Source organism: Azolla caroliniana, unplaced genomic scaffold, assembly GCF_043228905.1.
Source record: "Azolla caroliniana isolate FFs.n. ecotype wild unplaced genomic scaffold, voAzoCaro1.0.p SCAF_12, whole genome shotgun sequence".
NCBI lineage: Eukaryota > Viridiplantae > Streptophyta > Polypodiopsida > Salviniales > Salviniaceae > Azolla > Azolla caroliniana.
Window position 1 is genome coordinate 7380687 of NW_028230447.1, and position 23415 is coordinate 7404101.

Here is a 23415-nt window from a genome sequence, read left to right on the forward strand (position 1 = left end):
TCACACTATACACATTATACTACATATGTTTCAGCGAACCACAAAACCATATTCTTTGCCAAACGGGAAAACCATACACATGGATACATTTTATGTTATATTTTTGGTCTCATAGGTTAAATATGACCTCCAAAGATGATAATAAAATCAATCTATCTCACTGCCACACTATTGTGGGTTTCTCCATTGCAAATCGTTCGTTAGTAAAACTCTTGATTGTTCCAAAATCACCACCTAAGCTCCCCATAAAAAATGTTCCAAAATTTTGGTCATGGATTTGAAATTGTAGTTCTTCCCCCTCCCCCCCCCCCCCCAAACACACACACACACATCTTGCATTGTTCACTCTCTTACTATTGGACTTCATAACTGGGTGGTGAGGAGAGGATGGTTTTGTAATATGCATGTATCGAGTTGATCACGAATCATATAAGCTTGGTCTTAATCATAATATCTAGGTGCATGTATTGAGTTGTTCGCGAATAATATAAGCTTGGTCTTAATCATAATCTCTAAGTGCATGTATTGAGTTCCTCACGAATCATATATAAGCTTGGTCTTAACCATAAACACTAAGTGCATTTATTGAGTTGTTCACGAATCATATAAGCTTGGCCTTAATTATAATCGCTAAGTGCATGTATCGAATTCCTCATGAATCATATAAGCATGGTCTTAATCTTAATCTCTAAGTTGGATGTGAGCTTACGAGTGGTCTTAATTACATGCTTAATGCCAATTTGAATCTTAATCTTAATCATTTCTTCATAATTTGGATGGTTTTTAAAAAAAAAATTACCCAGAAACAGAAAGCAATTGTTTCCTTCTTCTTCTTCTTCCTCTGTTTTTTTTTTGTTTTAAACCTTTTTCTTCTTCTCGTACTCTGTTTCTCTTTCATTTGTTTATTTTGAATTCGAAGAGAAGGAAGAGGAACAGAGAGCTCTGTCTATGGCGATGGCGGAGCCGTCACGCCCTGATGGTCGCAACCCTAACCAGATTAGACCCCTCGTCTGCTCCCGTGGTTTGCTCCACAGAGCAGATGGCTCTGCTCGCTGGTCACAAGGTATTCTGTTTTATGTATCATCTTGTTCTTCCCTCTCCTCTCCATTTCCATTAATATTCTAAAACCCTTAAAAACATGTTTTCCATTTACTTTTTTCCCTCAAAAATAAACCCTAAAACCTGAAACCTAATCCTTTGAACCTAAAACCTAGAACTCACAAAATTAAACCATAAATAAACGCTGAGTCCCCTTAACCTTAAATTCGAAAAATTGTGGAAACTTACAAATGTACGAAACCTAGAACTCGCCAACCTAAACCCTAAATAAACACTCAAACCCCTCGCATGAAAAACAACCTAAATTCCTAGCACTCTGGAAACTCACAAATTTTAAACCTAAAACTCCAAAAACATAAACCTTCATCCAATCTTAAGTAAACCCTAAACCCCGAAAACTTCAACTTTCACTGAAAAGATTTATTCGTTTTGTATTTATTTGATAGAGAATACTATTGTACTTGCTGCTGTTTATGGACCAAAGGCCATATCTGGACGGAAAGAGAATCCGGAAAGAGCTATTCTCGAAGTGATATGGAAGCCCAAGACAGGAATTGCAGGTAACTCAGCTTATTTTTGTCTATCCGAACCCTAAAAGCTAAGTAGCTCTAGGGTAAGTAAGAAATTTCTTTTGAATGAGCTCTATTTTTTCATGCATATGAAGTAATAGGAAATTATTTTAGAATGCTGAAATTTTAATGGAATTTGGTAGAATATTTAATTTTTGTCGAGAGGTGAAATGCATAGAGATCGGAAAGAACGGGATTTTCCTCCCTTTAGATTTCCTTTTATTTCACAAAATAACAAGAAATAGTTTGAATATATCAGAATTTGGTAGAAAATTGTATATCTCTATTGTATTTTGTAGAATCCCCTTTATATCTCTATTTTTTCATGTGCGAAATTATAGGAAAGTACCCTGAATTTGTAAAAATTTAGTAGAGGATTATTTATATTCTGTCCCATTTTTCACCCTTTATTAATATCTTTGACCAGTGGTGTATGAAAATACACCACAATTTTATAAAACTTTATTAGAAAATTGATATCTTTCTTTTGGTTAATTAAGTATTTAGTTATGATTAAGTACCACGAATATAAATGAATTTCTATTGGATTTTATTCCATTAATAATATTTTACATTTGGAGAGCTATATGAAAAACATTAATTACTATAGGAATGCGGCTTAAAATTTGTGTCTTCATATTGGAAATTACCAAGAAAAGACCACAAATTAACAGGAACCTCGATTGTTTTTTCTTTTATGCCATAATTTTGGACTTGCTATAAATAATTTGAAGTGACGCTGAGTACAAAAATCCTATAATCAGTTTAGGGAATCAAAAAGGTTTTGTAGCTATCTAAAACAAGTTCTTTTTGTGGTCAGGCACTGTTGAAAAGGAGGCAGAATTCGTTTTGAAGCAGACATTGCAGCATATTGTGCTTACTACATTGCATCCAAATACAGCAATCTCTGTAATTGTACAGGTAAGATATATGAGTTTAGATGAATTGTATTATTTAGTCCATGGAAAACTGATTTACAAAAGCAATATGCTTTTGTCTATATTATTTTATCAGGATTGATAAAAATCTTCAAATGTAGAAGTGTATTTGCATGGATTTTGATGAAAACAAATACATCATGAACCACTCGGGGATCATGATTAGAGACACGAAAACACTCATGTATAAGATCTTGAAAAATTATAAAATGCTTAAATGAATGAAAAGATCTATGAAGCAGTACGTGCAACATCTTATGTGTCCCTTGAGCAGTACGCAAAGCCTATCCTTTATAGAATGCTTAATTGGGAAATCTTTTATCTTGGAGCAAGACTTTATAGGATGTTATCATTGGGAAGCAGGTGTGCTTGTAGCCATGGAACTGAATCAATGGAAATGATTTGGATTATGTCTTTTTGCTTGCATGTATGGGATAGCACATAGACTTGGTATGGTCTTCTAGGAGATTCATACAAATACAAACTTTTCTTTTACCACTACTTGTATCATTCTTATGGACCACTTAAGAACTTCCTGCATACAGATACATGTACTGAATCCTATTAACCAAAGAAACATAGCTTTCCATTTGCATAGTATCTGTTGTCGTTTGTAATTTATGAACGGTTTTCCTCCCTTTTTGGGGCACCTTGATTCACACTATCCATTGATGGATCGTGGCTGAAGAGAACCAATAAAGATCTATGGAGCAATTTTGAGAAGTTGCTCACATCTTTTTTGTTTGTGCTCTTAAATGATTTCTCTTCTTAGTTGGATCTTGCATCACATAGCCTCTCTGATAATCGTGCAAAATTTCCAGGATAGAATTTTTTTGTATGCTCTAGCTTGCTCATATGTTTAGATTTCATATTTGATCTATTCGGTGGATGCATGAGATGTCCCTTGAAGTATGCTGCAGATATCTGAAAGAAATGAAACAAAATGGAAGATAACATCAAAACAAGGGAAGAGGCCAAGAGAAATCAAAACTTTGTTACTATACTTGCCAAAAAAAAAAAACAAGAAACAGTAGATGGTGTTGCACTCTCACAAAATGGAAGATAACATCAAAACAAGGGAAGAGGCCAAGAGAAATCAAAACTTTGTTACTATACTTGCCAAAAAAAAAACAAGAAACAGTAGATGGTGTTGCACTCTCACAAGCTGCAATGGTGATATTGCCGAACATAGCTAGACAAAGACTGTAAATAAGCTGCAAGGGGTGGGGAGGCCTTCTTTATATAGGTGAGAACCCTAATCCAGCTAGTGCTTGTGGCCTGGGTGTGAATTTCCTGTTTCAAGTACAGTGCAAGATCTGGATCCATCAATGTCACCTTGTAACCATTATGGTCTACAAACAACTAGACCCCGTTAAGTATCTAAATTGGGTATCTGATAAACGAGTGATTTTTGTCATGGTTTCTCCTTGTATGGGTATCGTACCAAGTTGGATATCATCAATAGGATGCCAAGTTTACAAGAGATGGGTGTTTGAGCTAGTTCTAACAATATCTAGATACCATAAGGCACGGTAGCTCCATCAGTGATGATATATAGTGCCTAATGGTAAAATAGATTGTTTGATGCCAATGCAAATAAAACTACATCTCATATCTTGGGATCATTGAAGATTGCTAATCCTGTGCTTTTGTTGGTGTTTGCAGGTGGTGAATGATGATGGAGCAGTATCCTGATTTCCTTGCTTTATTGATTTTATTGCTGGCTGCCTGCCTTCAGGTGGATGCTCTTTTATGTGTTTCCTTTCTACGTCTGTACAATAGAGTGTAAGTGCTCTCTTAAAGAAAGAATGCAGTAGAAAATAATTCAATCTGCACTCACAATTTAAAGAGTACCTACACAGTTTAACAATAGTAGCTTTTGGTAATGTTAACAACAAGAAAGTCATGTATTTCAGTCCATATGCTGTGCAAGGTGATCTTGTAAAGTTGGTGTGGGGTGATTCAAACTCAGTTTTACAGGCTTAATACAAATACTTCTTAATATAAGGGCATATCTTGTGATGTTTTTGTTTTTATAGAACTGTATAATATGATACAGAAAATAGAGAAAGAGAATATTTCATTCCCTCCATAAAAAAATTTAAAATTGAACTTCCTTGACATCTATAAGTTGCTTGCTTGTGCGATAAATGCAGCATGTGCTGCCCTTGTTGATGCAGGAGTCCCGTTGAGTGGTCTCGTTGGTAAAGTTAGCCTCCTCATATATGTATATATTTCTCTTGATGTATGCGTTTATATTTCTCTTTTGACACTACATCGCCAGTATGTATCCTAAAGTAGCCAAATATTTCTGTTGAAAATCATGGAACAGTTGCTATAAGCTGTGCTGTAAATCACAAGGGAAAGGTCCTCCTTGATCCTGTCAAGAAAGAGGAAAAGGTTGTGTGGCTCATCCCTTATTTTTTTGTTGGGTTAGGTCAGTACGTAGAGACTATTTAGAATATTGATAAATCTCATATTAGTGTTGTTGACTCAAAACAGGAGCATCATAGGTATGCATGCTTTGCGTTTCGTGGGCGTCCGTTGTCGATATCGTCTGAAGGGGGCTCAGAGATTGACTATGAGCCTATAGAGCATGGTATCATCACCTCCATCACCAAAGGTGCCTTATCTGGTATGTTTGTTTTAGCTATATCCTTAACTATGATGCATAATGAGTTTTGGTTTTTTATTTTTATTTCAATCATAACATTCTTTCTTGTTCATATTGTTTAATGTTGCTTTTGTTGGGGTTTAGGGTTTAGGATGCATGTATTAATCGTGCATTTACAGAATACAAAATCTGTATGAATTACCTAATGTGATTCCTATATTAATCAGTAGTTTACAAATTGCAAATTCTTCATGATCCACATAATGCAACTTAACCTTGGAATGTAATCATGTATTCCATGTTAAAACGCAAATGTTTACATGAATCGTTCCATGCATGGCATGAAAGAATGCAAATCTTTACATGAATCATGCCATACATGACATTAAAAACATGCAAATCTCTGTTTGTTACTTATGCATTCTTGCATGTTGATTTTTTTTTGAAGCCGATGATTATCTTAACTGCTTGGAACGAGGTCGGGCAGCGAGTTCCAAGATGACTGAATTTGCAAGGTCGAGCTTAGAGAGTGCCCAGGTCGGAAAAAAGGCTATAACAAATAAATAAAACTCCCAAAAAATAAAATCATCGTAATCTTTAGTTTGGTCTTTTCTAATAATGTGTCTGTGCTTCTGATTTGATCCAGCGAGGAGTTGAGATGCTTGTCTCGAGTTGATGTGCAAAGAAATAAGTGTCAACAAAACGAAGGAATTTAATTTGTTTTCAGATGAGAGAAAGTGGTGCTTGATCATATATTTTATACATGGACGGTTACTTAATGAAAAATAGCTCACTTAAAACTATAGTAGACCAAATTTCTCCGCTACAATAGGAAATGTAACTTTGGATCATTTAATATGGTAACGAAGATGTACCAAAACAAAGAATGCATATTAACTATGTTCTTAAAATGTAACTAATCAGAGGTAAAGAACAAAACAAATTTAACATAAGAAATAAGTTTTTTTAATGGCAACTGTTGTTAAAACTTGTGAAGAGAGATGCATGTATCCGAAAATGTTAATGTAGAAGTTTTGATTTTCTTCCTTTTTTAATGTTTTAAGGAATTTTGTCCTGGTCGATTGATGTTATCGAGTCATTGACTGCCACATTTGATTGTGTATGGGGCACCCAAAATTTATTGACAGAAATTCATTTATATCATTGAGAGCTGGTTGGGTGATTTTTTTTCTGCCTGATTGATGTCTTTGGCCAAAGTGTAGTGAGAATGAATTTTGCGCAATGCTTAGTTCTCTCTTGATGCATGTCTATGCTTTGTAATTAACAGGAAGGAATAAAACAATCATTAATTTACATAGTGATTAAAATAAGGTATATGACAGCAATATCCAATATTTGTCAAATGTTTTGATACTATTATTATACGGTGTATTACATTAGCATTTCACAAGAGCTTTGGTCCGAGAATACAAAGCAAAGCCTCGATTACCACAGCTGCAATAAGCGAAGAGAATACGATACGATCAGCATGAAGCGGGGATTCCCAATCTCAGTGAACATCGGTACCAACTATGCCTACATTGTCCAATTGTTGATCGAACGCCCTGTGTTGGGATGTCATTTAGTGTTTCCCCATAACCCGGCGGGGCGGTTCATGCGGCTGCCGACTGTACGGCGATTCGGGGAACTTATGTACCGCCTTAAACAGTACACAGAACAAATCACCCATCCTTTCCAATTCTGCTACCTGTTAAGCTTGTCCTTTTTTCTGAGCGTACCTTAGCCTGAAGGTGATTTTCATCCACTTGCTATTTTTTTTCCAGAAAACGCTCAGCTGCTCGGAGAGATTAAGCTACATCTGGGCTAGGGGATCCGTGGAGATTGGCTCCGCGCGCAAATGGCGGCCGGGTGAAGCCGGCGTCCCTCTACTCATTTGGTGTCACTCATTACTCAACACAACCCTTTTTGAGTCCACGCTAAAATGAGAATGGAGGGTTATGTCATGAGTTTTTGAGAAACTAAGATGGGACGTGGCCATTGCAACATACAACATACAAATTTTCCTCGTTTCAACAAGCATTAGAAAATTGTAAGGAAACATTGCACTTGCAAAGAGGAAATGGAAAGAAGAAGTATCTTGAAATGGTTAAATCAATAACCTCTTATTTTCTTGATATGAAAATTAACTACACCTACTAGCATTCCCAAAGAAGATTGCGTGGGATTAAGATGTGATGTGTGACTTAACCAACAAGAGGTTTGTTATTATCTCAAGATAAAAAGGCGTAAGAATCTAATGGTTTCTACCAAGCAAGACAAAAATATGCAGTTTGTAGAGCAAATAAGAAAAAGAAAAAGACATACATACATACACCTTCACTTTCTTCAAAGCAATAGGCATTCTTAGCCCAAACAACATTTATGAGCTGTTGTTCCTCATAAGTTATTGCAAATTATTTTTTTTAAGAAGATATCTTATCATTAGTGTAACCATTTTTATAAGATTTAAATTCTATGTGATTGGGGGGGAACAACCATTTCGGAGGTTGAAAATGCCAATAAGGAGTACCACAGTTGGTTGTCAGGAACGGAGTAGCTTTCCATATAGTGATAAACTCATGCGGTTGAGCAATTGAGTATCAGGTGACAACAATGATCAACTCGGAGGATGATTGGAATCAACATTGCAAGGTCGAGACATCGACAAATGCTACATACATACATACACATACACATACACATACACATACACATACACATACACATACACATACATATACATATAGACAATAACTATATGAACGGTGGAATCCACACTCATTCGCACTCACTCCGAGAGACAAAACAAAAGGCTCGGCAAATCGCGTGTCACGGTGAAGGCAAGCCAATGTAATCCAATTCATATCCCATACATACATACATACATACATACATATATACTACTCTTACTATTACTACTACTACTACTACATTTAGTTAGTTGGCCTTTGGGTCTCTTCTTTTTACTTACATAATGGCCCCTTTGTCTCCTGTCTCTTCCTGTCGGTCTTGGGTTCAAATCTCACTCCCTGCCCATCTGCATCCACCATTTTTCTCTCTTCGACAAACTCTCTCTCTCTCTCTCTCTCTCATCGATGCATCTGTCGTGGTGAAGCTTCTCTCTGATTTCCCTCTTCGGTGGAGATGAAGGTAAGTATGTAATCCCTTTTTGTTTTTTGCATTCTCCTCCTTCCTTCCTTTGTTTGTTTTGTTTTTTCTTTGCACTGTTAAGACATGTCGTTTTCTGACAGCGTCTCTTACAGCGTGTCTATAGGGCACATAGTCTCAGAATGCTGTCTGGCTTCTCCTCACAGACAGTGGTTAATTCGGCTAAAAAGAATCAAGGATTAAATGATGTCATTGCTGTCGCCTCCGGTAAAGGTGGAGTTGGGAAGTCCACAACAGCAGGTGAGGTTCTACCTGTTTTTCTTCCTCTTCTTTAAATGGAATTTGAGCTAGTACTTGTTTTTTCTCCCAATGGAAAAAACTCTTGTTTCATGGTTTGGGAAAATTACTTAGAAATCCCTGTTTTTGTTTTTCTATGAAAAAAACTTGATATTTTATGAGAATCACCGAAATATGTATTGCTACACATACAATAAATTCAAGAAGTAAGCATCTCCTTTTTTCCGAAGGTACCTATATATATGCTTGCGCAAAGTCAGAGTCTCCTAATCATGTGAAAATAAAAGACTACACATATGATTCAGGAGTTTTCAAAGGAAGTATAGGGCATATGATTTATTTAGTTTATACATTCGCTTCATTAGTCTCATAATCAGGATTGAAGATACTCTATTGACTTATTCTTCCAATGATATCACTTAACTTAACATCTAATTGAAACTGCTTTTGGTTAAGATTAATACTTAATCGAAGTTGTTTCTAGTTTTCTGAAACAGTGCAACCTGAAAATCTTTGGAATATTCCAATTAATGCATTCCTACACTAAATCTAGTAACTGGAAATACTCATTCTTTAGCTATTGCTTAAGAAATAATTATGTGTGTAATCCTAATTTTCATGAGATTAGGAATGCCAACTTTGACTAAGCACATGCATATGTGTGTGTGTGTGTAGTTTAATCTTGTACGAAGCAAGCTCATATTCTGAATTTCATACAGCTATAAGCATATTTAGGTAATTTTCCTTTTTGTTTTGGGGATGTAACATCTTCTTTGTCTCTATGACCTTGTTTGATTATTAAACAGGTCTGTAACTTAATTCATAAGCCACATTCGCACAAACAATCCCCAGCTTGTGCATAGCCATTGATTTCTAAGCTTGACCATCTCAAACGTTTGCATCGTTCTTTGATTAGTGTCTATATTATTGGTACCCCTTCTAGTATATGGTAAGTTTACGACCCTCCCAATAAATTCAATCCACAATTTTCTATAACACATCAAAGAATTTACTTTACATCCCAATCCATTGACATGAATGATACACATTGAGAATGTAATTATTGTTCTGAGCTCATAAACCATAGCACTGTCATTATGTACGATGACGTGTACCTTGGGATCCTTTGATTGTAACCATTCAACCAACGGAAGAGGCTGTTAGAAATATTGAGAATCAATTAGATAGGTATATATAGTTACAATCACAGAGATGGATATATGAAAACAAAACTTCTATTACATATGAGAGTAGCTCACAGTGGTAGTTCACCCATGCGCTCACACCTTAGAGCTTAGATGGGATCTGGACCAGCTCACTACAAAATTAGTGGGGATTGATGATCATCACACCACTGTGTTGAGAGAGTGGATTATAATCTCTGTTTGGTCTAAGTGTAACATTAAATGTGCATGTCAGTTGATAGTAGTGGATATATTCCTTTTCTATCAACTAACTTGTCATTTAATATGACCCAGCTCCCTAGATACAAGCTAGTGCTAGATAGTACTTATCTTAAAGTCAATGGCACATACTTCAAGACTAAGTACATCATAACTTGCCCACAAAATATTCTTCTAGTTGACTTGATTAGCCAATCCTATTAGCCTACTTCGAACTTTCCTAAATACATTGTGTCCTACGCATCTACGGCTTCTTAGATTGACACCTTATTTACCCATATGGTCGAGTTGCACAATAGCTACTCCTCATTTGGGGTGTTATCACAAAATGTGCATTCTAAGAATACATATGGGGATAGATTTAAAAACTTGGGGTTGATCATTGATTATATCTAACAAAGCATACACGCAAACTCTTGATCTAAACAAGAGTTGTTGCAAGTTGTGGGGATAAGCTCTACCCCTTCAGATTAATCCAGGTTTGAGAGAAGGGTGTAGCCTAAAGACCCCAAGGGATATAGCATAGTAAAGATTTATCATTACAAAATGTGGGTTGATACAATGATTTTGGTCTAACCATAGCTGTTAAAAATGTGTATTCTATGTTTAGAACACATTTTAGAATACTCTGAAGTATTCTACACTTATTCTACATTTAGAACTGCCATTTTCTAACATTTCACATATTCTACATATTTGACGTATTTAATGAACATTTAGTGTTTCCAAATAACTAAAATTTGAAAAAGTTTAACTTTTAAAAATGATTTAACGTATTTTACATGTATTCTATGTATTCAATGTCTTTTATCTATAGAATATGTATTCTAAGTATTTAAAAAAGGTAGAATACTTTTAGAATACTTAGCATAGGTATTCTACCGTATTATATGCTAAGTATTCTACAACAATGGGTGTAACCAAGAATTTGCACAATTTGTCTCAGTAACAGGGTTGATTGGAAAAATATAGTCACTGTACAATTGCCCCCCTACAACGAAATATCTGTTATTGCCATCACCCATTACATATTTATTATTAGCATTGGCTGTTAATGGGAAATGCTATTGTTTTTGCTGTTCAGGGGCAAATTGTTAGTGTGCATGAATCATGATCACGAACTAAAATTGTTAAAATTCATGAAGCCCATCTTTTGAGTCTTGAACCCACAGCTTTGAGATGGAAATGACCGCAACATCATGTTTATATTTTATAGTTTTCGAATCTCAGTATGGTATCCATTGGAAGCTTTAAAAATAATTTGAATGGAGATATAAAATCTCTTGTTTAATCTTGTGCTTGAGTATGTAATGTCTTGTTCCATACTTAATGGCCAGTTGACCTTGTACTCATTGATCCTAACATGGATTAGATTCTGTCAGCAAAAACTAAAAAAACCCCTCTGTCCTAATTAATTCAGAGCGTCATACATTTAAGCCCCCCCAGACAACTTTTGACAATAGTTATACATATGTACTATATTCTTCACACTTGCATCTCGGCTGGAGTTGTTCTATATATGTACTATATTCTGCAGTAGTAGCCTGGTTAATTAATGCATAAACTTTATATCTTTCAGTGAATTTGGCTGTAGCGTTGGCTTTGAAGTGTGAAATGGAAGTTGGTCTTCTAGATGCCGATGTTTATGGACCTTCCATTCCCACCTTGATGAAGCTTAAAGGAAAACCTGCAGTAGATTCAGGTTTGTTCTGCTAGTTTTTCAGGAAACCAATCACGTTAGGCCAGCAATTCACATCTTCTATGAGGTTCTTCAGATTCAAAGATGATTCCTTTGGAAAACTATGGAGTGAAATGCATGTCAATGGGTTTCTTAATGGAGAAAGATGCACCTGTTGTCTGGAGAGGTCCAATGGTAAGTATTAAAGGTGAACAGTTCCATTTTGCTCTAAACTTTCGTCTTTTGAGAACAAAATGAAACTATCGTATCTTTTGGACCTACTTATGAAGACATTTAGGTTGTTTTGGGCAGGGAGAACTTCCACGCATAATAATGATCTCTAGTGGCTGTTACTTATAGTTCTTTAAATTGCATAGACATCCACTAATTTTATGGTCTACTAGGTAGCTACTTGATGTTAAAGCCATTCTGTATGTATTTTAGATAAGTAAGGAATTCACATGACCTGTTCAAATGAGGAACATGCATTCAAAGCTGATTTAGACAATTGACCAAAACAAATAATGAATGTGAGTGCTTGCTATAAAATGTGAGCTTGAATTAGTCCATTTTCCTTTTATGGATCAAAAAACTGCATGCTATATACATGTGGCTGTAAAACTGAAGATCTGAAAACATAGAGAGGAGGAATCTTTTGTTTTCTATGATCAGTTGAGAGTATGCAGTGTCTGTTCCACATTACTGCTGTATTTTTTGAAGCTGGGTTTATCAAATCTGGAAGAAAGCATTGGCAGTCACTCATAATGTCCGTGATGCAGGTTATGAGTGCTTTAGAAAAGCTGATTAGAGGAGTCCGTTGGGGTGACATTGATGTAATGGTTGTAGACATGCCACCCGGTACTGGTGATGCACAGATTTCAATATCTCAGCGACTGCAACTTTCAGGTAGTTAGCTTGATTATGTGAGTGACGTGGTTATATAGCCCAACACTGAAACCCTAAAATATGTTTCGTATAATTACATGCATCCTGTTCAATATGTTTTATGCTTGCTAAATTCAGGTTTTCCCACTTTTTCTTCATAATTCAAAGCCTCAAATTCTACCTCAGAGGTTCCGACAGGTGTCACGTAGATGCGGATCAGATCCGTGCATGCCTAGTCAGAGCCTCTGGGGTTCTAGAGTAGGAGATGGTCAAAATTCAAGAAGAAGAATTGGGCTAAATGAAAGAGATATTGAAAGATTAGGGTAAGGAGCATAGCATAGGCTAGAGAGATTTGAATCTGAGACCTTTGTATAAAGTCAATAGGGTGACTACAAGAACAACTTGCTGTCACATAAGAAGTGGAGAGAAGTGAACCCTTTGTATATTTATTTAGATTGATGTTATATAAAATAGTAAAAATCCTTTTTAACTTTTCTTTCCCCCCTTCACCTCATAATGAGGTGCCCTGTGCCCTTATATGGGGTTACCCATGCGGTCAAAGCTAAGCATGTGACTTGGTGCTCATGCTTTAACCTTCCCATGCACTAAGGGGCCGAGCATATGCTGCTGTTACACGTCCTTGCTTTAGCTTGCACTTCTTTGTCTTTATTTAATTTCCTGTGCGAAAAGTATTCAATATATAGTTGGTTACTGTATGGGTATTTACATTGCTTCATAATTTGTAAGTACAAGTTTGATCGTGTTGTCTCAAAAATTACATTTTTTATGCACAACATCGATTAATTTTTAATATTATTCTTTTGTACACTCCATTGCAACTGGATTCTATCATTGATTTAGAGGTGGTGCACACAGTGGGCTGTAGGCAACCTGACACCGGAGTTATGCATCATAGATCACACCCTATGATGGATATTTTTGGAAACAATTTCCAATTCCTAGTAATTATGCACTGAACCGGATTGGTGTCAGATGGCCATGAGTACATATAGTCAATCAATTTAGTTTTAGAAAGCTAGGGTAAAATGATATTCTGTTACTTACATTGATGAATTAACATAAACAATTGTATTTTTTGGTAAGTCTCATTAGCCATTATGGTCTCTTAGAGACATAAATATATATATTTTTCCTTGTACTTTAATATCTTCTCGTTCATTTTCGGCCTAGACACTGTAGCATGGAACTGCAACAGAGGGCCGTGGTCAGTTCCAAGAGGCAGAATGGAGGCGCTGAAAGGGAGAGATTAAATTTCTCACAGAAATACATATGAGACAACAGTTGAAACTCATTGATACTGCAGCATGGAACTGCAAGAGGTGGCTGTGGTCAATTCCAAGAGGCAGAATGGATGTGCTGAAAGGGAGAGATCAAATTTCTCACAAAAATACTTATGAGACAAAAGAAAAGATTGATGTCTATTAAATGTTCCAAGGGGATTTAGCCTTTAGAGGTCACAAGGGGCGAGGGACAAGAAGAATATTAGGGTGTCCTTTATCAAAACTAAAGTGTTTTTAAACCAAAAAACTAGAATCATGTTTCTTTGTGCCTGGCAACCTAATTTTTTAGATGCCATTTTTAAGTGCTACTAACCTTTATATTGCTTAGTTTATATGTTTCTCATGATCGAACACTTACCTAGGCATACACATGACCCAACACATAGCTAGGAGTAATATTCACAAGGCCTCATTTCTCCTTATGGGAGGCTGCATATGAGTGACTAACTTTGGGAGCTCCCTAAATGAAGGTACTCAATGTCGACACTTATGTGATCAAAATAACTTGTTGAACACGGAGATAAACATGGTTGGTTTGTTGAAATGCAACAACGATTCACTCTTATATGAACATGCATTTATCCCATGCATTGTGGAATGTGATAGGGCAGTTGTGGACCTCCTCACATCAGTTAGAGATTAAGGTAGGCAGATATGCATGCATGCACACCTCTAGAAGAAAGAATTTGCCATTTGTGTCATCAAGGAATGGAATCTGAAGAGCATTATGTCTGCCACTAAACTGTTTTTGATGAAATAAGGGGGAGATACCATTGCCTCTTTAACCAAGGCTTTGATCCACTACAGAAGGTAATGACACCAGGAGAAGTTGTTGAAAGACAAGAAGACAACCACTCAAGCTCATTAGCAAAGATCAATCACAACGTTCTTTAGCCCCATCACTCCTACTCATGCTATAAGTCAATCAAGGGCTATAATATCCCAACCAGGACATTGCAAAGGGTTTACAAAAGATCGGGCAAGAACAATTTTTCGTGAACTTAGGCCCTGGCTTTATGTACCACAATATCTCTACCCTTGTCATCAACAGATAAAGGCCATTATTTCCCACCATTGCAAGTACTTCCCTTGCTTCGGAGATCTCTCCATTCTGGATCATCCTATGCTAGAGATCATTTGAAGTCAAATTTACATTTTATTGGACTTGGGAATCTGATGTGTATAGATAACAGGATTCTTTAGTCACTTCTATTCTTAGTTACTTTTTTACATAGTTACATTATTTTGGATTGTTCTCAAAGATGAGATAGCATTTTAAGATGTAATCTCTTGTTTGGCCTTATAAACCATTTTGGCCTCTTAAAAAAGATGTTAATATATCGTTTTTTCACAAGTTTGAATGTATTAAGCCATACGGGTAAATTTTTTGTAGAAAAAGACAAGGATCTAGACTAACTCTCATACAACAAGACCACTTAGAAGACTTCAGGAAATATAGTAGATTAGGAAAAACGAGCACTGATTACAAAGATGTAGAATGGTTTATATAACCAGTTTCTACAGGACTTATAGACCCAACAGTCACACTATTATAACTATATTCACACCTAACAACTACTTAACTAGGTTCAAACTATTCTAAGTGTGTTCACTCCCAACAGTTACTTAACTAGGTTCACACTATTATAACAATGTTCACACCAAATCTTTCATAGGATACACGTTAAGTGTAACAAACCCCCCTGAAGTGAATGGTGTGGACTTGAATGTGGTCACTATCTAGGTGTTGGAAGAATCCCCAATTCCTTGCGGAAATATTCAAACTTTTCTCTTGATAGAGCCTTGGTGAAAATGTCTGCAACATTTTCATGAGTTGGTACATAGACCAAGTTTATCTCTTTAGCATGGAACTGCTCCCTCACATAGTGATAGTGCACCTCAATGTGTTTTGTTCGTGCATGGAAGACGGGATTTCTTGCAATAGCCAAAGCACTTTGACTATCTGTAAATATACAAGTAGGAGATGGTTGCTCAAGTGACAAATCAGACAATAATCTCCTGAGCCAAACACATTCTATTGTGGTGCTGAATGCTGCTCTATATTCAGCTTCACAACTTGATGTTGCCACTGTTGGCTGCTTCTTGCCAAGCCAGGATTCACAGGAATTGCCGATCATGAGACAATTGCCTCTATGTGAGACACGAGTGTCGCAGCAGCCAGCCCAATCACTATCAGTGAAGGCTGTTAAAGTAGATGAATTTCCTTCTCCATAGAAGAGGCTGAAATCCATAGTGCCTTTGAGGTAACGGAAAACTCTCTTGGCTGCTTGCCAATGCTTTGTTCCAAGGCTGTGCATAAACCTGCTTAATTGCGAAATGGCATATTGAATATCAGGTCGCGTGTTGCACAAAAATATCAAACAACCTACAGCTTGCTGGTATAAGAGAACATCAGTTGGTTCTCCTTTGTCTTGGTATGAGAATTTGAATCCTGCTTCTACAAGAGTGGAGATTGGCTTGCAGTCTTCAAACCTGAATCGTTGTAGGAGCTTCTCGATGTACTTTCGTTGACTGAGAAAAATTCCCCCCCCCAACAGTGATAAATTGAATGCTGAGGTAGGAATGGAGATGACCAAGATTTGTAAGTTCAAATGTCTTACTAAGATCAGCTTTAAAATCTGCAATTTCTTGCTCATCAGGTCCTATGATTAGCAAATCATCAACATAAAGCACAACAATTAGTAATTTTTCTCCATCCTTTCGGAAATAGAGAGTGCTTTCAGTTGGGCTATTGACAAAACTGAGTTGAAGAAGATGAGCATGAATCTTTGCATTCCACGCTCGAGGTGCTTGCTTCAAGCCGTACAAAGCTTTAAGTAACCTGCAAACTTTAGTTTTTGCACCTTTAATGATAAAACCTGGAGGTTGAGCTACATAAACCTCTTCTTCTAAATCTTCATTTAAGAAGGTGGTTTTAATGTCTAATTGGTGAACCTTCCATCCCTTAATTGCTGTTGCAGCAACTGTAGCTCTGATTGTAGTCATCTTTGAAGTGGGGGCGAAGGTTTCTTCATAGTCTATCCCCTCTTTTTGGGAACAGCCTTTTGCCACAGGTCTTGCTTTAAAACGACCAATGCTTCCATCCGCATTATGCTTGACTTTGTAAATCCACTTGGTGGCAATTGCTTTTCTACCTTTAGGTAGATTACATAACTCCCAAGTGTTGTTCTTGTAGATGGACCCAAGTTCTGATTTCATGGCTTCAACCCAACGGTCATGTGCTAATGCATCCTTAAGAGAGAGTGGTTCCTCATCACAAATTTCAGCGATAAGAGCATGATGCACATAATGCAGTTCAGCTTGCTGACTAGTTGCCCGGGTTTTACCTTGAAGAGGAAACTTGAGTTTACTGTCCATAAGGGTGTTAATCAGCCATTTAGGAACTGTTCTTGCTTCCTGTGAGGAGTCTTGTTCTTCCTCCAATTCCATGTCAAGATCATGTGGGCTAATGACCTGTAAGTCAGCATTATCAGCAACAATGTTTGGTTGCTCATTTTCAACCACATTGGGCTGTTGCAAGAGATCAATTTGAGTATTGCTTGGTAGCTCTACATCTCTGTTTGGAGCGTGTTGTTGCTGATGCAAAACCTGCACATTACCTCCATGAGTTTGGGTTAGTCGATCACCATCAAACACAACATTTTGGAGCAATGGTAACAAAGTATCAAATGCATCTGGTTGATCAACAATTGGCTCTTTGGAGCAATCCACAAGTGGTTGAGTTGCATTTTCAGCAAATATCACATCCCCGCTGATGATGATCTTACCTGTAGTGGGCTGAAACAATCGATAACCTTTGCTTTCTTTGCTGTAGCCAACAAATATGCATTTTGTTGCTTTGTCTTGAAGCTTATGGCGTTGCTGTGGTGGCACAAATGCATAAACCAAACTTCCAAAGATTCTCATGTGTCCAACATTTGGCTTGTGACCAGTCCAAGCCTCATACGGAGTGATAGTTGTTTTTGCTTTTGTGGGGCATCTATTCAAAACATAGTTTGCACACATTACAGCTTCTAACCAAAACTTATGAGGTAGCTTCTTACCGTTGAGCATGCATCTTGACATCTCCATGAGAGATCTATTCTTTCTCTCAGCCAAACCATTTTGTTGTGGTGTGTATGGAGTGGTGCATTGATGAATAATACCTCTATCCTTCAAGAAAGCATTGAACTCGTGAGACATGTACTCACCCCCTCTATCGGTGCGAAGAGTAATGAGTTTGTGATTGCTAAGATTTTCAGCAAGGTGTAAGAATTCTTTGAAGCATGAAAAGACATTAGATTTCTCCTTCAAAGGATATACCCAAGTGTGTCAGGTAGCATCATCAATGAATGTAAGAAAATAAAGATAACCTCCAATTGATGGTGTCCTCATTGGGCCGCATACAACACTATGTACAAGTTGAAGCTTGTGTGTTGCCGAAACATTTGCATCTTTTGGAAATGAAAACCTGTGCATCTTTCCTAGAATACAGCCCTCACAAACATGATCAGATGGTACATGAATGGAAGGAAGATTGCATACCATGTCATGCTTGCTAAGCCGTGCAAGGCTGCTAAAATTTAAATGGCCGAACCGAGCATGCCATAGTTCAGAATTGCTTTGTGTTTGGGCATCCACCACTAATGCATTTTGGTCATCAAATTTCTGATATATGTCAAGCTTGTAAAGGTTGTTGAACAAACTACTTGTTATGACAATGATATCGCCCTTTGTACAATCATGTACTGTGCATTTGTCATAGAGAAAATGGACAGGGTATCCATGCATAGCAATGGCAGAAACAGAAAGAAGGTTTTTCTTTATGCCAGGGACATAGAGAACATTGTTCAAGGTGACTGCATCCCCATTGACAGCTGTAATATGAACTTGACCAATGCCTTTTATGATGTAAGAAGCATTATTGGCACAAGTAACGATGCCCGCATTATGACAAGCATCTTCAAGTGTGACAAAGAAATTTTTGCAAGAAGTTATGTGTTTAGAAGCACTGCTATCAAAATACCAAGCATCCGTAGAGTCACTTACCAATAAACATACGTCATCCTATGAGGGATCATACATTGTATGTATCGAGAATACCCACTCATGCTGAGCGATGTGTGCTTCTACCTTCGTACCAGTAGAGGTGGTAACATTAAGACGAGACTGTTTTTTCTTCTCTTCACTAGCTTTCCTTTTTCGACATTCGCTAATGTCATGGCTTGGTTTACGACAATAATTGCACCTTATCTTCTTCTTCTCATCATGGAAAGTTGAGGCATCATTGCCTTTAGAAGGAAGGTTATTTTGTTTTCGTCCTTGTTGGCCTTTGAACTTGGAAGAGGTAACAAAGGCTTGATCACCACTATTAAGAACATCACGATTTGCTTGAGATTAAAATTCCTGTAAGAGAAGGGAGATTAGCTCATCATGGAAAGTTGAGGCATCATTGCCTTTAGAAGGAAGGTTATTTTGTTTTCGTCCTTGTTGGCCTTTGAACTTGGAAGAGGTAACAAAGGCTTGATCACCACTATTAAGAACATCACGATTTGCTCGAGATTGAAATTCTTGTAAGAGAAGGGAGATTAGCTCATCAAAGCTGAAGCTCTCTTTACCTCTTGTGAGAAGCCTTATTGTTGTGGCGAAGCCTTGATATGAATCCGGAAGCGCGGCAAGAACGTTAGAAACTAGTTTTTTGTTTGAAATCACTTCATCAATGTTGAGTAGTTGTTCCTTGAAGTTCTTGATTTTTGTTAAGAATGCGTCCATGGATTCACCTTCTTGCATCCTCGTTTCTTCAAGTTGTCGCTTAAGCATAGTGACTCTTGCTTCATTCCTTTGAGCATACAAGTTCTTTAACACATCCCATGCACTTTTTGAGGTCGTGCAAGATCGGATATGTGGAACAATGTGACATTTGATTGATAATGCGATGAGAGCATGGGCTTGAGCATCCTTACCATCCCACTTAAGTTGTGAAGAAGTGGATAGTTGAGTGGAGCTTGAAGCATTGTTCCTAAACGGGAAGGAGAGTTTGGAGAAGAACTTGAAGTTGGACGTTCATCGGATCTGATGACAATGTCCCATAGCTACTTTGCTACCAGTACATGTCTCATCATGTACGCCCACATAGGATAGTTAGTACCATCCAACTTGTCTTCAGCATTAAGCATACCGAAAATATTAGTTTGCTCAGCCATTGTAGAAGCAAGAAATATGGATGAGATATTGCAGTACTTGGTGGTTATATTCACCAAAATGTACTAAAGCAATATAATATTGAAGCAATAGATGAGAGAAAAGAGTTAGTCTGATGTGTTGAAAACTTATTTTGTTGTGGTAAAAACTGGTTGTTGCAGTTGCTGTGCAGTTAGGGTTTGAGACTGCTACAAAATTTGTTTTGACTATACCTCCAAAAACAAAAATCTGATTTGGGTGTGCACGTAGTCAGAAGAATCAGCTTGTAATCTACCTTTTGAAAATGTGAAAATAGAGAAAGATCGCCTCTGTTGTAGCTTTCTGTTCAAACTTTTGTTGTTGTAGATGGAGAGGTTTGATGTCTTCTTAGGTGGGAAAAGATAAATAGAAAGTTCTGTGTATGCCTATTTGGAAGGATAGGATAGAGAAAGTAACCTAAACCAGCTCTGATACCATGTAGAAAAAGACAGGGATCTAGACTAACTCTCATACAACAAGACCACTTAGAAGACTTAAGGAAATATAGTAGATTAGGAAAAACGAGCACTGATTACAAAGATGTAGAATGGTTTATATAACCAGTTTCTACAGGACTTATAGACCCAACAGTCACACTATTATAACTATATTCACACCTAACAACTACTTAACTAGGTTCAAACTATTCTAAGTGTGTTCACTCCCAACATTTACTTAACTAGGTTCACACTATTATAACAATGTTCACACCAAATCTTTCATAGGATACACGTTAAGTGTAACATTTTTGTGCATAAGTAAAAGATTCAAGCTCTTTTATATTCTTTTAAGAATTGAAGGTTTTATACTAATGCTAAAATAAAGTGAGCAGACTGAATGTTCTGTCACTGCAATAGCCGCTAAATCTTTTCAGTGATTATGTCTCACAAAGATGGCCTGCAATACATTTACACAATTCTGTTTTCTTTATTATTCTTTCCTGCAACTTCTATAACTTCGCGATGGTGATAGCAGGAGCTATAATTGTTTCAACACCTCAAGATATTGCATTGATAGATGCTAGACGAGGTGCAAATATGTTTCAGAAAGTCCATGTACCTGTAAGGATCTGAACATTGAGTGCACTAAAATAATTTCATTTCGGTCTATTAATGGTTTTGATGTAAGAGTTCCTGATTTCTGTTTCTTTGCAATATGGAAAACTGAACTTGACATTGTTTTCTAAAAGATACTTGGGTTGATTGAGAACATGAGCTATTTTAAATGTCCTCATTGTGGAGAACAATCAAACATTTTTGATACTGGTGGAGTTGAAGCAACTGCAAAGGAGATGAACTTTGAGCTGCTTGGAAAGGTAATGCAAACTGTTTTATGATCCCAGAAAGTCTATTGGTTACTTGGAAGTTCAATCAAGTCTGTTGTTTTTTAACTTTGAAGTTGTCTTTTATGCTTAACTAATTATTACCATCTATTTGCGGGTGCTCTTGATGCCTTCATACTTATTCCATTGATTAGGACAGTTTTAGGAAGTTAAAAATTGTAAAAAATTGCACAACCTTCATCTTTAATAGCATTAGATGACCTATTATCTTTAGCTTATTGATAGTTGTGTTGAAGGAACTTGTGAATCTTAGGTCTGTCAAGCCTCACTTTTTTGGTGCATTTAATGAGTTAGCGCCTTAAACATCAAGGAATTGGATATTTCGTACCCGAAACTGTTAAAAAAAAGCTGAACTTGAATCAAACCAAACCGTTTAAACTGTTAAGCTATGGTTTTGCGGTTCAGTTTGGTTCAAACCGAACTGTTGCCGATTGTTAATTTGATCCTCAAAAGAGAAAATTCTAAATACAAGCAGGTACTACATGCTATTATACTGTTTTGTCTCACACAAAATGTTTTATATATTCCATGTAAAAAGGAAGATGGACGATGTTATTGTAGCTTATATAACTTGGAAATGATAGATTTTATTATAATGGTGTATTGATTCTTTTCTTTTGTTCAGATGCCACTGAACATAGAAATTAGAGAAACATCAGATGTTGGGAAGCCCATTGTTGTATCATGTCCGGAGAGTGAAGCTGCAAGCATATACAAGCAAATGGCACGCAGAATACAAACCAAGCTACAAGGTCAAAGAAGTGGAACTAATTATCCGATCATCAAATAAACAAAAAAACAATCAGCTGTTGTAAATCATACATAATTTGATTTGCCTGTCAACATGTTCTGGGACTTGATAATATCATATGCCCCTTTTTCTCTGGCAGTGTAAATGAAAAATAGAATCGTGATTTGGAGTCTACAAGAAGCTTCAAAACATCACAATTTTGCCTTGTTCAGCAATAATGTTATGTTATTCCCTCCACACATAAAAAAGAAAAAGAAAAAGAAAAATTCTTTCAAACCATAATACATAATTTTTTTTGAGATAAGAGGTATTTCATGTTAAGATGTATAGTAATGACATTTGTTTTATTTTATTTTATTTTAATTTTTGAGTCAAGTATTGAGACAAGCTACCACTGGACCATCTTTTACACTTTAAGGTATTTGTATTGTATTTGTTACAAACTTTCCACAAAGTCCATCTTAACTTGGGTTTTCATGTTCAACAACAAGTTTTTCAAGAATAAAGCTTTGAGTCGATGTGCATCCTTTTTTATGTGATTTTGATTGTCTATTGTTAATTCATGTTTTTGTGGAAAAGAGCCTACATGTATTCAGTCTTGTTAGTTTAAATTTTGATTCAAATGTAGTCATAGTAACTGTGCACATAATAGTTTATTGGTAAAACACCAAGAATATACCTAACATGTTTGATATATTTACTAGGACACCCCAAGAATATACCCAACATGTTTGATATATTTACTAAGACACCCCAAGATTTAAACAATGATTGAACTAATCCTTCAATGTAGAAAATTTTATTTTATATTGCATGCTTCAAAGGACCAATGTATGTTGTAGGTTTAGGGTTAGGGTTGATAATTTTGATAGTGATGATGATTAGCATTGATGAAGATAGAAATGGTGGAATAGGGTTATGGATGGAATGTTGATTATTGATGAAGAAGATGGTGTTGAATGTTGATACACATTGCGGGGTAGTGATAATAATGAAGATGGAAATGGTGATGGCGAGATTGATAAACATTTAGGGTTGCTAAATTGATAAGCATTGGGGGGTGGAGGGTGGTGCCTAGAATGGCTCCACCCCCCTCCCAAGGGGGTTCAATGTTAGGGAGATAGATAGATAGATTATATTATCGTCTTCGGAGGTCAAATATGACCTATGAGACCAAAAATATTACATTTCACGTGATATGTGTGAAAGTGTGTAGTGACTCTTGATGTCCAAGAACTTTATCAATGAATG

At 36.6% G+C, this 23415-nt stretch overlaps 2 protein-coding genes across 3 annotated transcripts; both read left to right on the plus strand.

Annotated features, from left to right (window-relative positions):
• The first annotated feature begins 877 nt into the window (after nt 1-877).
• On the plus strand, nt 878-6148 carry LOC147856994 (Ribosomal protein S5 domain 2-like superfamily protein). The gene is made up of 9 exons (XM_087328076.1): nt 878-1063; nt 1506-1619; nt 2449-2549; nt 4232-4252; nt 4698-4770; nt 4899-4966; nt 5069-5201; nt 5629-5717; nt 5827-6148. The coding sequence occupies exons 1-9, from the start codon at nt 949-951 to the stop codon at nt 5854-5856; spliced, it is 744 nt and encodes a 247-aa protein (XP_087184202.1). The 5' UTR covers nt 878-948; the 3' UTR covers nt 5857-6148.
• Nucleotides 6149-8308: 2160 nt separating this feature from the next.
• INDH (INDH1(iron-sulfur protein required for NADH dehydrogenase)) lies at nt 8309-22440 on the plus strand. Of its 2 annotated transcripts, none has more exons than XM_087328212.1 (8): nt 8309-8330; nt 8444-8588; nt 11568-11690; nt 11764-11861; nt 12446-12572; nt 21047-21132; nt 21261-21386; nt 22039-22440. In XM_087328212.1, exons 1-8 carry the CDS (start codon nt 8325-8327, stop codon nt 22201-22203), a joined length of 876 nt encoding a protein of 291 aa, XP_087184338.1. In that variant the 5' UTR covers nt 8309-8324; the 3' UTR covers nt 22204-22440. The 2 variants fall into 2 exon arrangements, with proteins under 2 accessions (XP_087184338.1, XP_087184337.1); XM_087328211.1 differs by having other exon boundaries at nt 8310-8330; nt 8432-8588.
• The last annotated feature ends 975 nt before the right edge of the window (nt 22441-23415 follow it).